General features: G+C 54.2%; 1 protein-coding gene across 1 annotated transcript in view; it reads left to right on the top strand.

Annotated features, from left to right (window-relative positions):
• Lama5 (laminin subunit alpha 5) overlaps window positions 1–15901 on the top strand; it is a 50181-nt gene that overhangs the window by 16667 nt on the left and 17613 nt on the right. Inside the window, exons 3-31 of the mRNA XM_028774073.1 lie at window positions 1139–1256; window positions 1766–1884; window positions 1971–2141; window positions 2234–2331; window positions 6565–6680; window positions 6793–6911; window positions 7004–7094; window positions 7250–7384; window positions 7563–7625; window positions 9729–9869; window positions 9951–10088; window positions 10184–10318; window positions 10407–10541; window positions 10617–10754; window positions 11237–11289; window positions 11478–11583; window positions 11681–11730; window positions 11816–11921; window positions 12362–12461; window positions 12631–12787; window positions 12944–13082; window positions 13262–13404; window positions 13483–13589; window positions 13666–13819; window positions 14118–14278; window positions 14355–14463; window positions 14888–14985; window positions 15066–15267; window positions 15421–15547. Coding sequence (XP_028629906.1) covers window positions 1139–1256; window positions 1766–1884; window positions 1971–2141; window positions 2234–2331; window positions 6565–6680; window positions 6793–6911; window positions 7004–7094; window positions 7250–7384; window positions 7563–7625; window positions 9729–9869; window positions 9951–10088; window positions 10184–10318; window positions 10407–10541; window positions 10617–10754; window positions 11237–11289; window positions 11478–11583; window positions 11681–11730; window positions 11816–11921; window positions 12362–12461; window positions 12631–12787; window positions 12944–13082; window positions 13262–13404; window positions 13483–13589; window positions 13666–13819; window positions 14118–14278; window positions 14355–14463; window positions 14888–14985; window positions 15066–15267; window positions 15421–15547 — 3529 coding nt within the window. The remainder of the gene's footprint in view (window positions 1–1138; window positions 1257–1765; window positions 1885–1970; window positions 2142–2233; window positions 2332–6564; window positions 6681–6792; window positions 6912–7003; window positions 7095–7249; window positions 7385–7562; window positions 7626–9728; window positions 9870–9950; window positions 10089–10183; window positions 10319–10406; window positions 10542–10616; window positions 10755–11236; window positions 11290–11477; window positions 11584–11680; window positions 11731–11815; window positions 11922–12361; window positions 12462–12630; window positions 12788–12943; window positions 13083–13261; window positions 13405–13482; window positions 13590–13665; window positions 13820–14117; window positions 14279–14354; window positions 14464–14887; window positions 14986–15065; window positions 15268–15420; window positions 15548–15901) is intronic.

Below are 15901 nucleotides of genomic sequence, written 5' to 3'. Positions count from 1 at the left end.
GGACAGTGTGGAGCCTCCTCTCCTTCCATCTTCACATCAGGTTCCAGGGATGAGAATCAGGTTATCATGTGGGAGATGCTTTATGCAGGGGAGCATCTTGATGTCATCATTGCCCATATTTCTAGTTGAGTCCTGGTCTTTCACGCTTGTATCAGAACGGCCCAGCAAGCTCCACCTCCAGTTTCTAGATTTTTTTTTTTTTTTCCGAGACAAAGTCTCTCTGTGTAGCCCTGGCTGTCCTGGAACTCACTCTGTAGACCAGGCTGGCCTCGAACTCAGAAATCTACCCGCCCCTGCCTCGCAAGTGCTGGGAGCAAAGGCGTGCGCCGCCACCACCCGGCTAGATTTCTTTTTTTAAGATTTTTTTTTTTATTTAATGTATAAGTATCTATATGTACACAATATATGAGTATCTGTATATTCATATACACCTGCATACCAGAAGAAGGCCCAAGATCTCTATCTATAGTGAGATGGTGTGACTCACTATGTGGTTGCTGGGAATTGAACTCAGGACCTCTGGAAGAGCAATCAGTGCTCTTAACGACTGAGCCATCATCTCCATGACATCTCTTCTAGACTTTTCTAACCTACATGTCCCAATCTTCCACATTCCTTTCACACCAGTTCTAGAGTTCGGGGACCATGTGATTAGCTTTAGTGTCAGCAGTAGCCCAACTACTTTGGTATCAGATATTTTTCTTTTTTTTGAGACAGGGTTTCTCTGTGTAATAGTCCTGGCTGTCCTGGAACTTATGATGTAGATCAGGCTGGCCTCTAGCTCAGCTCTTCCAGCCTCTGCCTCTTGAGGGCTGGGATTAAAGGTGTGCGCCTCAGTCTGTGGTGACAGGAGCATGCTGGCAAAGCCTGTTCGAGTTACGGCGGACAGGAACTAGGTCTTCAAGGCTCCTTTCTAGTGACCCAGTTCCTCCAGCTAGGCCTCACTGTCTAAAGGTTCCACATGTCCCCAAAATGGTGCCACCAGCTGGGACCAAGCTTCCAAAACACGAGTCTGTTGGGGAAGACATTTCAAGTTTCAAACGTGAAGAGCTGGTCACAGACACACCTCTGCATCACCTGCTGTACCTCACATGGGAGGGACCCAGTGTCTGATGTCACACTCTCTGTCCCCCTGCAGGTATTCCACGTGGCCTATGTGCTCATCAAGTTTGCCAACTCGCCTCGGCCTGACCTCTGGGTGCTGGAGCGATCCACAGACTTCGGCCACACCTATCAGCCATGGCAGTTCTTTGCCTGTGAGTGTCCCGAGCTGCAGGACTGGAGTCCTTGCCATGGGGCTGTAGTTGCTTCAAGGCCCCTGATGACAAGCCCTGACCCTTGTGATAGTCTCTTTAAGGTTCATTGCTGCCAGCGCTCCCTAGGGGTAGAGGGGAGCTTATCGACTCCCATGCTCGACATTGGACATAGCTGGTGTCACACTGGTGGTACCAGGAATCTTTGGGCCATTTTATGGCTCCTTTAGATAGGCCTCAGCTCAGGTTCCCGTGGTAACAAAGCAGCTCTGGCAGCTGTGGGCCTACCTCCTGCCAGCTTTACTGCCTGTGGCAGGAGACAGCTGGAGTCCTTGGCAGGCCTGGCCACATGCCACCTGACCAGTTATGTTGCCAGGGTGGGGGTACTCTGATTAGATAGGCCTGGTGACACATCCCCCAAAACTCGTGGGGCAAGAGAGGGAGAGGGGCGGCTGCAGACTGTGCCTGTAGAGAGGTATCTGTTACCCCACCTTCTCATCCATTTCCTCTAGCCTCCAAGAGGGATTGTTTGGAGCGGTTTGGCCCTCGGACTCTAGAACGCATCACGCAGGATGATGACGTCATCTGCACCACGGAATACTCTCGAATAGTGCCTCTGGAGAACGGCGAGGTGGGGGTGCACAGCCATACTTATCTGGGGGAGTGGTGGGTCCCTGTTGTTTCCAAATCTGGCCTCATCTGCCACGCCTTCTGCAGATTGTGGTGTCCTTGGTGAACGGGCGCCCTGGGGCCATGAACTTCTCCTACTCTCCTCTCCTTCGAGACTTCACCAAGGCCACCAACATCCGCCTGCGGTTTCTTCGAACCAACACGCTACTGGGACACCTTATGGGCAAGGCGCTGCGGGACCCCACCGTCACCCGCAGGGTGAGCACGTGGGTGTGGTTGGTTTCTTGTAGAGAGGGTCTGGGCAGGTGGCATGGTCAGGTGACAACTGTCGCTCATGACCTCCACTGCAGTATTATTATAGCATCAAAGACATCAGCATCGGTGGTCGCTGCGTCTGTCATGGCCACGCAGATGTCTGTGACGCCAAGGACCCCTCGGATCCTTTCAGGTGAGACCTTTGGCTAGCCTCATCTACCTACCTGCCTGTCACAGCTCTGGCTTCCCAATGGGACCTGCACTGGCTGCTACTGTGAGTCTCTGTTTCCATCTGAAGAGGGAGAACTATGTGGGCCTTCCAGGTTGTCCTGGTCTTGGGTGACAGCTTACCTGATGCCACGGTCCAGGACCTTTGAGATGGACATCAGTGATAGCCACTATCCCTTGTTACGCATCTGTATCCCTAGGTGGATATGTACCATTTGTCCAGGCAGCCCACCCCAGCTCTACTAACCATCCCCAGGGCACAAAGACTCTCTGTTGCCTTTCTCCTTGACCTGTACCCCACTCAGGGAAAGGGCCAAGGTCAAGGACAGGACCAGTGAGTGTTCCCCATTTAATGTAACCAGTGTTTTTGTAGTTAGGGCCAGCCAAGGGCTCTGACCTCTTGTGAGTAAGTAGTACTTTAGCCTGTCTCTGGGCCTGACATCCAAGCTCCCATAACCTACTCAGAGCCAGCTGATTAGGCAGGAAATACCCAGTATCTACCCCACCACCAGATGCCATCACACAATTTATATCTGAGTCTAGAGCCCCTGGTGGCCTGACCCCCCCAAAGCCCTTACCTAAATGGATGACTGGAGCCTGGCACCATAGCCCTTTTCTGCCTGGAAACTGTTCTCAGGACATAGCCTGTCCTCCCTTTCCTCTTCCTTTCCTTCCCTTCCCCGTGGCAGCAGCCAAATATTGAGCTACTAACAGACAAAGCCCCGTGGGCATAAATAAGCACAGCTGCTCTGAGGAGCTAGCCAGGATCCATCACTCCCCACCTCCACAAGCCACGAGTCAGAACAAATCGGGGACAGGCGAGGATAGAGCCGTAGGGTGGAGCTGGCAGTGGGTAGGTAGACACTCATGTCCTACCCCCTCCCCTCAGCCTGCCCCAGAACACTCCCACAAGATGCAAGCATCTCACCTGCCGCCACCTCCATTGCCGCAAAGTTTTTGAGCTGAGCTCAGTATAGGGCCTCTACTGCGGCCTTACAGTTTTAGCACAGGCTCCAGGTTATAGAGGAAGTAGGTGAAGCCAAGACACTGGGATGAGAGCTCACGCGCGCACACACACACACACACACACACACACACATAGGTACGCACATGCACGAATATACACAAACACACTGACAGAACAACTTAAGCATGTATGGCATGGTGCCCCTGGCTGAAGGATCACACACACACACACACACACACACACACACACACACACGTACACACACACAAGCACATGCCCATGCACACACACACTGTGATGAAGCTGTCTCCTCAGAGCAACCTAAGCAGGTATGGTATGGTGTCCCTAGCTGAAGGACTTGGGCAGGCAGGCTGCAGTCCTAGCCTTCTGGGGACAATTGTGGGAATGAGTCTTTGGCAGTGCAGCTCCAGGCACTGCTAATTGCCCAGGGAAATTAAATGCCAAGTGGAGTATGGCTCCCTATGGCTAGGAATGGATAGAGCCCATTAGTAAACCAAATTAGCCTTAGAGGAAGTGGGGCCCCAGCTTCTGGGTCCGTCCTTACCTGCTGGGAGAGGCTCACCACTGTGCCTGCCTCACGCGTTCAGACCTGAGTTGAGCCCAGCCCTCCCTTCAGGACTTGAAGAATGGATTATGCTGGCATTTTCCCCAGAGCCACAGACTTCAACAAAATATTATCTCAGAGCTCCAGCCTGTGCTCTCAAGCCAGCCAATGTGTTCTTCCATTCCTCACTTGCTGCCTCTCTAGAGATGAGGTCGTCTGTTCCTGCAGCAGAGAGGGGAGATCCCGTTGCTGCCTTTCCCTCATCCTGTCCATCCAGTGTGGTCCCCACCCCTACTTGTCCATACCATGGCTCTACCTCTGATGAAGAAACTAAGTCTTGTGCACGCTAAGCAAGCGCTGTACCAGTGAGCCCCAGCCCAGTGTTCTTGCTATTTGTTTTGTACAGGCTTGTCTTGAACTGACTCTGAAGTCTGGACAGACTTTCTGTCTCAGTCTCCAGAGAAACTGTGATGACAGAGTGTCCTACGAGGCCTGGCATGGCAGCCTGTATTCTGTCACAGACAAACCCAGATGTGCAGAGATACCCTGGCTTCTCCCCATGTGACCTGGTCCTCAACCCCACATCCTTCCCACCTGGGACACTGGTCTCTCTTTAGCGCCTCTGTCGCCCTCTTGTTCCTGGTTCCTGTTTTCACGGGTCTCTTGCTCCGCTGGTTTGCTTTCTGTTTTCTGCAGTGTGCCTGCACTTAGTGGGTGACCGTCTGCCACTCACCTTTGGAAGATGGCTGCTGGACTAGGGCATTGTTGGCTTTGATTCTTTTCTGATGACTGTTCCTTCAGACCTGGGTCAGCATTAGGTCCTTGTCGGGTCCAGGGTCTCTTGAGCTGATGTTGGTGTTGCTGCTGTGTTTTTATACCTCTGCTTGTATGTCCTGTGGGTCCAGTCGGAAGCCTGAAGGGGGTGTTTCTGGTTCTGAGATCTCAGAATGCATGTGTCTTTGTTAACTGGGTGGCCATGATCTTCCTTGCTGCCCTCTGTGCTTTCACACAGTGATCGTCCGTCTTCTGAGAACACCTTGTGTTTTCCTTTTGTCTCTTCTCAGTGGCCTTCCCTGAGAGAATGTCCTCTCAGAGAATGTCCCCGTTAGCTCTGTCTGTGTGCCTTGTACTTGAGGAGGGCAGAAGAAGGTGTCAGATCCATGTGGGTACTGTAAATCAAATCAGGGCCTTGGAAAAGTAGCCAGTGCTCTTAACCACTGAGCCATCTCGCCAGCGTCAGTCTTTGTTTCCAAAGTCTCACTGTGCAGCTCTGGTTGGCCTGGAATTCGCTATTTATACAAGATTAGCCTAGATCTCACAGATCCACCCGAGTCTGCCTCCCAACTCCTAAGATTAAAGGCATGCTCCACCACACTGAACTTGGCTTTTTTTTTTTTTTAATAATTTAATAATTGCATTTTTTTCAATTCTAGAAGTTCTAACTAGTCATTTTTCCACATCTGCCTATTTTTAGATTCCTTTGTTTATAGTCATTCTGAAACATTCTTTTACAGCATCTACCAGATTGCTTCATTAAACGAGTTGGGCCCAAGTCTACCATGTGTGGCATCTGTAGACCCCTCTTGTGTCCTTCCCTTGCAAGGTCTCCTTAGGGGCTCTGTCTCCCAAGGGGAGAAGCCCCCAGGGTGGACTTGTAAAGGTTTGTACCCATTGGCCAGCCTTACACCCCTTTATACTGCCTTCTTCCCTTATTAGCTCAGGGGTGCTTCTTGGCCATGTCGATTGCTCAAAATGAGATGCTGGCTGCAGACCTGTGGCTCTGCCTCAGCTGGGTTAGTCTGAATGGCTGCTGCCTATCTGTCCTGACAGCTAGTTCGTTCCTTCTCCTACACTGAAGCTAAGGCTTTCCCAGAAGCCTTTGGGATGGAACAGGAAGCAGAATTGCCTCTCAAGGCCCTGGGACCCCCTGACAGGGATCAGTGGGAGTCAAGCTTGATGGTTTGAGGCTCTGAGTTCCTGGTTCCTGGCATGCACAGTAGGCTTCTGGCCTCTTGCTCAGGAAATTCGTATGCTGCCCCTTTGAACGGGCTGGCTGTGACCCCGCCACACGCCGGTAGAACGTGGGAGGTGTTGGTTTATACAATGCAGATGCTCCAGTCTTGCGCTCATCCCCAGCCAGCTGTCCCCCTGCCCACTGGGACAGCGGCGGGCCTCCAGCCTTTGGAAAGAGGAAGTCGTTCTTGGCCACTAGCCTCTGGGGAGATGCCCTAGATATATGGGGGTGTCTGACTGACAGGATTTCACAAACTGGGTAAGATCCAGATCTCTTGGAACCAATGTATTCCTCCCTTAGACCTGGATCAAGGTTTGGGTGCAGGTAATATTGAGAGGGCCAAGGTTCCACCTGTGTTAGCGCCTAGGCCCCACCCCAGCATCAACACACACCTTGTCCCTCTCTGCTGACACAGGGAATCTGTCTCTTTTTCCCCCTTTCTCTAAGGCTCAAGCCATGTGCAGAGCCATTACAATGGGAGTCGACAGTCTGGACCAGAGCTTACTGCATGACAGCTGGGAAACTGGGACGGGGGGGGGGGGGGACCCTGTGCCCACAGAGCAGGCCGGATATGCCCAAGGACATACCACCCACCTCGTCTCTAGCCCTCTGACGCAGGGGTGGCCCCTGACTCTTCTCTGTCCCTTCATAGGCTGCAGTGTGCCTGCCAGCACAATACATGTGGAGGTTCTTGTGACCGGTGCTGTCCAGGCTTCAACCAGCAGCCGTGGAAGCCCGCCACCACGGACAGCGCCAACGAGTGCCAGTGTGCGTATACCACACTAGTATTCGCTGCCTGCGCCCATGGCTCACACAGACTTATGTCCCAGGGGTTCCAGGGCTATGGAAGCCATGCTAACCGTTGGCCCTGACTCCGCAGCCTGCAACTGCCATGGCCATGCCTATGACTGTTACTACGACCCTGAGGTGGACCGGCGCAATGCCAGCCAGAACCAGGACAATGTGTACCAGGGTGGGGGTGTCTGCCTTGATTGTCAGGTGAGCTAAGCAAAGGCTAACCTGGTATAGATGGCCGTAGAACGAGACAGGGACATGCCTAGACTTAGGGAGCTCTGTGTCTGTGTCTCCAGCATCACACCACAGGTATCAACTGTGAGCGCTGCCTGCCTGGCTTCTACCGTGCCCCTGACCAACCACTGGACTCGCCTCATGTCTGTCAGCGTAAGTAGAGCTATGTTCCTAAGCCTTGGAGACTGTGAGTCTTAGGGTCGGTCTGTCTTAGCTGTTGTATCTCCCAGATCTCCCTCCCACCCCAGGAGGCCAGACCATAGTTCCCTTTTATTTTATGACCCTCTTCTCTCTGACTGTTCCCTCAGCGTGCGACTGCGAGTCAGACTTCACAGACGGGACTTGTGAAGACATGACGGGCCGCTGTTACTGCAGGCCGAACTTCACGGGAGAACAGTGTGCCGCCTGTGCTGAGGGCTACGTGGACTTCCCACACTGCTACCGTGAGGGCCGGTGTGGGAGTTGGTTGGGAAGGCCCAGGATCACTGCCTGAGGGGATTGAAGGGCCTAGGAAGGGTGGAAGACCCAAGACCCAAGATCCCTGGGGGTGGTCTGTGGTACCGGAGCCAGAGAGCCTGCCCCACAGACCTGGTTGACAAGTGTATGATATCTCTCCCTCAGCTCTGTCTTCGTTTCCCCACAATGACACGGGAGAACAGGTGCTTCCCGCTGGACAGATCGTGAGTAAGTACCCCGAGGTCATCGGGACCCACGGGATGCAGTTGTGCACAGACGACCAGTTTTTATCTTAATCATCTTTCATTCTGTCTGTTAACTTTTGAAGTTAACTTTTATTTCATGTGTATACATGTTTGTGTGTGTGTGTGTGTGTGTGTGCGCGCGCGCGCCTTGTGCTCATAGAGGCAGAAAAAGTGTTTTATCCGTCTGGTCCTGGAGTTACAGTTCTGAGCCGCCATGTGGGTGCTCGGTCCTGAATCTCCATCCTCTGTGAGAATAGCCAGTGCTTTAAACTGCTGAGATGTGTCTTCAGCACGGTCACATGAGAAACCTTCCCGAAGCTCTGCTTGGGGCTGTAGCCGTGGTACAGTGCATGGCCTTTTTGTTACAAAGCTCTCCGTTCCGTTGTCAGCACTTCAGCAAACCCAGAAGGCAAAGAACCCTCTCCGTGCACCCCGAACTCCATGTGTGTACGCACGCCCATTCTTATAAACACTGCAGTGAACCACACATGCCGTTTAGAGGTTGTGTCTTCCCCTACCACAGTTGTGTAAACATGGCCTTCCACAGCTGTGTTGTAGACAGATGGAGTATCCAATTAACCAGCCACCCTGCCCGCCTTCAGAAAGATGTCCCAACAAACATCCGGGCATGAACGACTTTTCATGGTTTCGTCTCCACAGGGTGTTTCCCAGACGTCAGCAGGCCCTGGCTTAGCAGACTTGCATATGTTGTGGCCTTTTGCCCGGGTGCCAAGTCAGCTCCCTAACATAAGACAGCACTGGTGATGCACTGGCTGTGTGCATGGCTGCTGGCTGGACCATTGCCGACCTGCATGGTAGCCTCTGTTGTCTGCTTAAGCAGAGCCCTTTTTCCTAACGCAGAGACCGGGGCCCCTGGCCCCCTTCTCAGTGTTTCTGGGTTGGAGGGTCGCACCTTTTAGATAATTTTTTTTTTCACTGTTGGCAGGATCGTATCCTTCCAGGGCAGGACAGAAGTGGAGACTGTTTCTCAGTAGCCTGGCCCTGCGTGTTTGTGTGTGATACCTCTGGCTGGTTTGGAATGCCTGTGGCCCCCACCTTCCAGCCATTTCCTCATGACTTATCCATCCACCCTCTTTGCCCATCTTTTCTTTAGCCCTAGAAACCCTCTCGCTGGGGTTTCCTTCCAACTCCGAAGTCAGTAACCTGACCCCTGACTGTCCTTATTGACGTCAGTCTGGGCCTCACCTGTCCTCTTGTCCCTCCTTCTTTTCCAGCTAACCTTTCCTTTCTGGACTTTTGCTAGCTGGAGAAGCAAAGTGTGTTCCTGTTGGGCTATGCCCTAACTGACGGCTTTGAGAGTTTGCTGTCTTTTTTTTTTTTTTTTTTTTTTTGAGATGGGTTTCTTGCATAGCCCTAGCCATCCTGGGACTAGCTATGTAGACCAGGCTGGGCTCAAGCTCCCAGAGATCCAACCACCTGCCTCTGACCCCTAAGTGCTGGGATTAAAGGCATGTGGCTTCTCCATGTGGCTTCTGTCTATGTTCTGATTACTCGGCTACTGCTACACTCCCCACCAACCCCAGGCCATTATTCCTGTCAGGATCAACAATCAGATGTTCAAAGTACTCTCTGCTGCATGATTTGGCCACCTTTTCCCCAACTCCCAGAAATAATGATAAATCCAGAAATTTCTGTCTGGCTTGTCATTTTAGTCTTTCCCCTGTTTGTGTTCTTGTTAATTAGGAGCCTCTGTTAAAACTGATGAATTAACAGCTGTGGTGATGGTGGTGTGTGTGTGTGTTTTAAGACCAAGGTCTGAACCTTGGCTGGCTGAGGACTAGCTGTGTAGACCAGGCTGGCTTTGAACTCACAGAGAGCCACCTGCTTTTGTTTTTCAAGATAGGGACTAGAGGCTTGCACCACCACACCCTGCCAGATAGATGGTTAGAATCTGCAATTCATCACTGTTTTCCTAAAGTGCCAGCTTCTGGAGTTTTTACTTCTTTTTGGATCCTAATTTGTGTTAAGTAAATGTGCAAAAATGTGACTTTGTAGAAAAGCTGGTCTTTCAAGCAGGAGGATTGGGCTCTGCCTGTGTCTAAGCCTCTCCCCACCTTCCTCCCAGACTGTGACTGCAATGCCGGAGGGACCCAGGGCAACGCCTGCCGGAAGGACCCGAGGTTGGGACGCTGTGTCTGCAAACCCAACTTCCGGGGCGCCCACTGTGAGCTCTGTGCTCCCGGATTCTTCGGGCCTAACTGCCACCGTGAGTGCCCCCCCTCATCCACTCGTGAGGTGCCCCTGCACCAAGTAAGCCCTGACCAATCAGTTGTTCTTCTCTTTGCAGCATGCCAGTGTTCCAGCCCTGGGGTAGCCAATGGCCTCTGTGACCCAGAGTCTGGCCAGTGCACATGCCGCACCGGCTTTGAGGGGGACAGGTGTGACCACTGTGCCCTCGGCTATTTCCACTTCCCTCTCTGTCAGCGTGAGTGGCATCCCTCCATGTGGGCACAGGTGGCTGGGGTGCCTGAGGGGCAGCCTGCTCCCATCAGGATCCTAGTAACACATTCTACTCTACAGTATGTGGCTGCAGCCCAGCAGGGACCCTGCCTGAAGGCTGCGACGAGGCTGGCCGTTGCCAGTGCCGACCCGGCTTTGACGGTCCTCATTGTGACCGCTGCCTTCCAGGCTACCATGGGTACCCCGACTGTCATGGTGAGCAGAGAATTGAAGGAAGAAGGAATCAACCCGTCCCCACAGGACCAGGGTCTGACCCTCTCAACCCCTGCCTGTGTTTCCATAGCTTGTGCCTGTGACCCTCGGGGGGCCCTGGATCAAGAGTGTGGAGTGGGCGGTTTGTGCCGCTGCCGTCCTGGTTACACAGGCACCACTTGTCAGGAATGTAGCCCCGGCTTCTACGGCTTCCCCAGCTGCATCTGTAAGTTTCTTGGGAGAATGAGGGCATGCAGTTCATAGCCCTGCTTTGTACCCACATGCTGGTTTCTCTGCATAGCCTGCCACTGCTCTGCCGATGGCTCCTTGCATACAACCTGTGACCCTACAACCGGCCAGTGCAGGTGCCGGCCCCGAGTGACAGGACTACGGTGTGATATGTGTGTGCCAGGGGCCTATAACTTCCCCTACTGTGAAGGTGAGCTGGGGGTGGTGGAGCGGAGGAGTGTCCTGTTTGTGTAATCTGTGCACTGTTCACGGAGGTCAGCTCATGTGTGCATCCAGGGACTGTGTTCTGTAGCTGTGCTCATGTGCTGTATCTTCTTAAGGTTGTTCGTGTGCTGTGTTCACATGTGATGGTTCTGTGTGCCACGCGTGTTCCGTGCTTTGTGAATCTTCATGCACTTGAATCATTCGTGTGACTTCTGTGTACATGTTATATGCATTTACTGTGTGTGGATGAGTGCCCATGTATATTCATTCGTGTGGCCGCTTGCAGCATGGTGGAGTTGGGGGAGGAGACGTGTGCCCTTGTCTTGGTGGCGAGGATGGGGAGGTCCATGTTTTCACACCTGCTCACACCCGCAGGAGGGACCTGGGTTCTGCTGGGACTGGGGAGCCCTTGACCCTGGGGAAGCCCTGTCAGTGAGGAATGATCAAAGTTTGGTCCTCTCTTCATAGCTGGCTCTTGTCATCCTGCTGGTCTGGCTCCAGCCAATCCTGCCCTTCCTGAGGTAAGCATAGGATCGCCCATGCCCGCCATGAAGCCCAGAGAGACGCTGGTCCCACTGCTGCTTGTTTGCTACGGCAACCTCGGGGCATTTACTCCTTCTGCTGGTTCTTTCTTTCTATCCTGGGTGGCTGCCAAGCGTGGGGTAAGGCGGGTGAGGGGCTTCGGCCCACTTCTTTCCCTCACTCTCAGGCACAGGCTCCCTGTGAGTGCCGGGCTCATGTGGAGGGGCCAAGCTGTGACCGCTGTAAACCTGGGTACTGGGGACTCAGCTCCAGCAACCCTGAAGGCTGCACACGTGAGTCTGCCCTAGAGGGACGGTCAGGGGTTTGAGGGATAGGCCTGTCCCCCGCTCCTATCCCCCAGGGCTCTCAATACTGCTCTGCTCTCCCCAGGCTGCAGCTGTGACCCACGAGGCACGCTGGGTGGAGTTACTGAATGCCAGGTAAATCAGTGTCAGGGTATTGGGTTGGGGTCTAGGGTCAAGTGTATTATTACCTCAACAAGTTTCACTTCCTATTCCCCCTTAGGACAATGGACAGTGTTTCTGCAAAGCCCATGTGTGTGGCAAGACCTGTGCGGCCTGCAAGGACGGCTTCTTTGGCCTGGATCACGCTGACTACTTTGGCTGCCGTGGTAAGTGCTCATACCCCAGTCATTGTCTGTACTGTGTCATACACACGGGAAGACTGAGGCCCAGGGAGAGACAAGTGGGTCAGGCAGGGAGGGGGGGTCTCACTCTGACAACAGCAGGAGGATCAGACAGACGGTCAACCTCCCCCCAACCCCACCATCGCCACTGCCAGCCTGTGCTGGGAGTATCAGCTCTGTTCTGACACGTGGCCCTTTGCTCCATCCTGTGTTCATAGCAGACATCACTAATCCATCCCAGTTCCCTTGCCCCCGCCCCCGCCCCCGCCCCTAAGTAGACCCTAAGAGTTGATGTTAGTTTATCTACTGAGGGTGGGTAGAGAGAGACCTGCCTATGGGGCCTAACCTGGAAGGTTGTGAGAGGGACCCCAGAGGGTGCTGGGGGTTCGCCAGCCTCTGACTCTTTTCCTTTTTTCCCAACACAGGCTGCAGGTGTGATGTTGGCGGTGCTCTGGGTCAGGGCTGTGAACCAAAGACAGGTGCCTGCAGGTGCCGCCCTAACACTCAGGGCCCTACCTGCAGCGAGTAAGTTCCTTCCACTGACTTGGCCTGGGCTGGGGGCGCAGCATGTATGGTATCCCCCCACCCCCCATGTTCTTGCCAGGAGCCCACATGGTACCCAGCTACCCCTGGGAAATCTGGGTGGCCATGTAGGGCCCGTGCCTGTCCCGCTCAGACACCTGTGCCATGGCAGGCCAGCAAAAGACCACTACTTGCCAGACCTGCATCACACGCGGCTAGAACTAGAAGAAGCAACCACTCCCGAGGGCCATGCTGTACGCTTCGGCTTCAACCCCCTGGAGTTTGAGAACTTCAGCTGGAGAGGCTACGCACACATGACAGCTATCCAGGTGGACCATGCTGCCCCCTCCCTGGGCTTGATGCAGAGATAGAACCTGCTGGGTGTCTGCGGTGGCTGGCCAGCAGAACAAGCTGCATCTTGGGATCAGGGGACCCAGGTCAGTCAGTGGTCAGGGGAAAGACGTGTTGTCTTACATCCACCACAGCCCAGGATTGTAGCCAGACTGAATGTGACCTCCCCTGACCTGTTTCGGCTGGTCTTCCGATATGTCAACCGTGGATCAACCAGCGTGAATGGGCAGGTCTCTGTCCGTGAAGAGGGCAAGCTTTCCAGCTGTACCAACTGTGAGTGGGGTCTGCTCGCCGCTTCCTTTCCTACCCCATATCATCCAGGTCCTGCGGGAGGTGGACCCGGCCTGTATCACCTTCCTTCTGGCCCCATGGGAGGTGTATGTTACATGGGAGACGTACAGACTCGGGTGGTCTGTGGATTGAGCCCGAGTGTCTTATCCTCTTCACCCCAGGCACAGAGCAGAGCCAGCCAGTGGCCTTCCCACCCAGCACTGAGCCTACCTTTGTCACTGTGCCCCAGAGGGGCTTTGGGGAACCCTTTGTGCTGAACCCCGGCATCTGGGCCTTACTGGTTGAGGCTGAAGGTGTACTCTTGGTGAGGCAAGAGCCACAGCAGGGTGGGGAGGGCCCTGGGCCCCAGAGCCTTTGTATACTCACCCCCTACCTCTCTCAGGACTACGTGGTCTTACTGCCCAGCACCTACTATGAGGCAGCTCTGCTACAGCATCGAGTAACCGAGGCCTGTACCTACCGTCCCTCAGCCCTGCACTCCACAGAGAAGTAAGGTCCTGCAGGATGAGTTGGGGCTGGATCCTGCATGGACCTGTGCTGACCTCCGTCCATTTCTCTTCTCTAGCTGTCTCCTCTATGCTCACCTACCCCTGGATGGCTTCCCTTCAGCAGCTGGAACTGAGGCCCTGTGTCGCCATGACAACAGCCTGCCCCGGCTCTGTCCCACAGAGCAGCTCAGCCCTTCACACCCGCCGCTGGCAACCTGCGTAGGCAGTGATGTGGGTATCTGAGGGCCTGTGGGGGAGTGGGTACTGTGGACCTTAGACTGGAGGAGGGGCCCTGTCTCAATGGCAGAGGGAGTGGGAGCAAGGCAGGGTTGTAAGATGGTGGAGCTGCCTTGCATGACCTGGAGTGGCTGTTGCTGTCCCTAGTGGACACTGGGTGTAATGCAGAAATTTACCTAGCTTTTCTGCTTCCTCCAATTGGAGATGCCCTGGGCTCCAAGATCTAGCTGTAGGTAGGCAGCTATGGGAAGGATGAGAACTATGGGTCTCTGGTCACCCTGCCCTATCTCAGGTGGATATCCAGCTTGAGATGACAGTGCCTCAGCCAGGCCGATATGCTCTCGTGGTGGAATATCTCAGTGAGGATTCACACCAGGAGATGGGAGTGTCAGTGCACACCCCTCAGAGAGCCCCCCAGCAAGGGATGCTCAACCTCCACCCCTGCCCATACAGGTAAGCTTAGAACAGGAAAGGGCGGACAGGAAGACCCTGCCCAGGACTTTCCATTTACAGTGCATCTCTTCCTTAGCTCCCTATGCCGGAGTCCGGCTCGGGATACCCAGCATCATCTAGCCGTCTTCTACCTGGACTCTGAGGCCAGCATCCGGCTCACAGCTGAGCAGGCTCACTTCTTCCTGGTAAAATCCCCTGAGTCCTTGCCCCAGGGTGGCTTCTGCTAGCATATTTTAAGTATGTATAACATACTTAAGTATGTAAAACAGAGTCCCGGGAGTTCCTGTGGTGTGGGGTGTAGTTTGTTTGGCCTTGCTTACTTGCCTGTGAAGTGGCTTATGCAGAGGCAGTGTGCTTGGCCTCTGAGCTGGGAGCCCAAAATATAGGTGGGATAGAGACAGAGTAAATAAGTGGGGGTGGGGGACCCTAGAAATCGTCACCACTTCTGCACCCGTGTGTGGGCTCCAGACAGAGGACAGGAGTGATGGAGTGTAGGCTCAGTGGATTCCTGGGATCCAAAGTATGTGGTCGGCCATACCGATCCCACCATGCATGCCTCCTGTCCTCAGCTGCCTGGGGAGTAGCAGCATATTGCCCTTCTCCCCACAGCACAGTGTCACCCTGGTACCTGTGGAGGAGTTCAGCACTGAGTTTGTGGAGCCCCGGGTCTTCTGTGTGAGCAGTCATGGAACTTTCAACCCCAGCAGGTAGTGGGGCCGGGAGCGGCTAGGGTGAGGAACAGGGAACTGTTGGCCAGGAGAGTGTTCTCACTCACCATACTTCCCAGCGCTGCCTGTGTAGCCTCCCGATTCCCAAAGCCACCGCAGCCCATCATCCTTAAGGACTGCCAGGTCTTGCCGCTGCCTCCCGACCTGCCTCTGACTCAGTCACAGGAGCTCGCACCGGGTGCACCCCCAGCAGGACCACAACCTCGGCCACCAACTGCGGTGGACCCCAACGCAGAACCCACTTTGCTGCGTCACCCGCAGGTGAGGGCTCAGGGCAGACGGAAGCCTCTCCAGGGATGGGGGTGAGGCAGGGCGGAGCTCCCTGTCCTCTGCTACTCCGTGACAGATGCTGCAGACAGAGGTGGGGCCAGCTGTTCCCCATTCTGGCCGCTCATCAGAGACTCTCTTCAACAGGGCACAGTGATCTTTACCACCCAGGTGCCTACCCTGGGCCGCTATGCCTTCCTGCTGCACAGCTACCAACCGGTCCACCCTTCCTTCCCTGTGGAGGTACTCGTCAACAGTGGCCACATCTGGCAGGGTGAGTAGCTGGCTGCACCACAGTGTCGAGGGAACAAAAACTGGATGCTGTCAAGTTTTCAAACTAAGTGCCCAATGGGTGCAGTGAGTGGTAACTCCAAACACCCGTTCCCTGTATTAGAGCTCTTCTATGTTTGTTTATAAGGAGTTTTGAGAGCCGGGCGGTGGTGGCGCACACCTTTAATCCCAGCACTTGGGAGGCAGAGGCAGGTGGATTTCTGAGTTTGAGGCCAGCCTGGTCTACAGAGTGAGTTCCAGGATAGCCAGGGCTACACAGAAAAGCCCTGTCTCAAAAGAAAGAGAGAGAGAGAGAGAGAGAGAGAGAGAGAGAGAGAGAGAGAGAGAGAGAGAGAGA

The sequence above is a fragment of the Grammomys surdaster genome, unplaced genomic scaffold (genome assembly GCF_004785775.1).
Source record: "Grammomys surdaster isolate TR1022 unplaced genomic scaffold, NIH_TR_1.0 238, whole genome shotgun sequence".
In the NCBI taxonomy this organism is placed as follows: Eukaryota; Metazoa; Chordata; class Mammalia; order Rodentia; family Muridae; genus Grammomys; species Grammomys surdaster.
The sequence above is the reverse complement of the archived record's forward strand: the minus strand, read 5'-3'. Positions and strand labels throughout refer to the sequence as shown.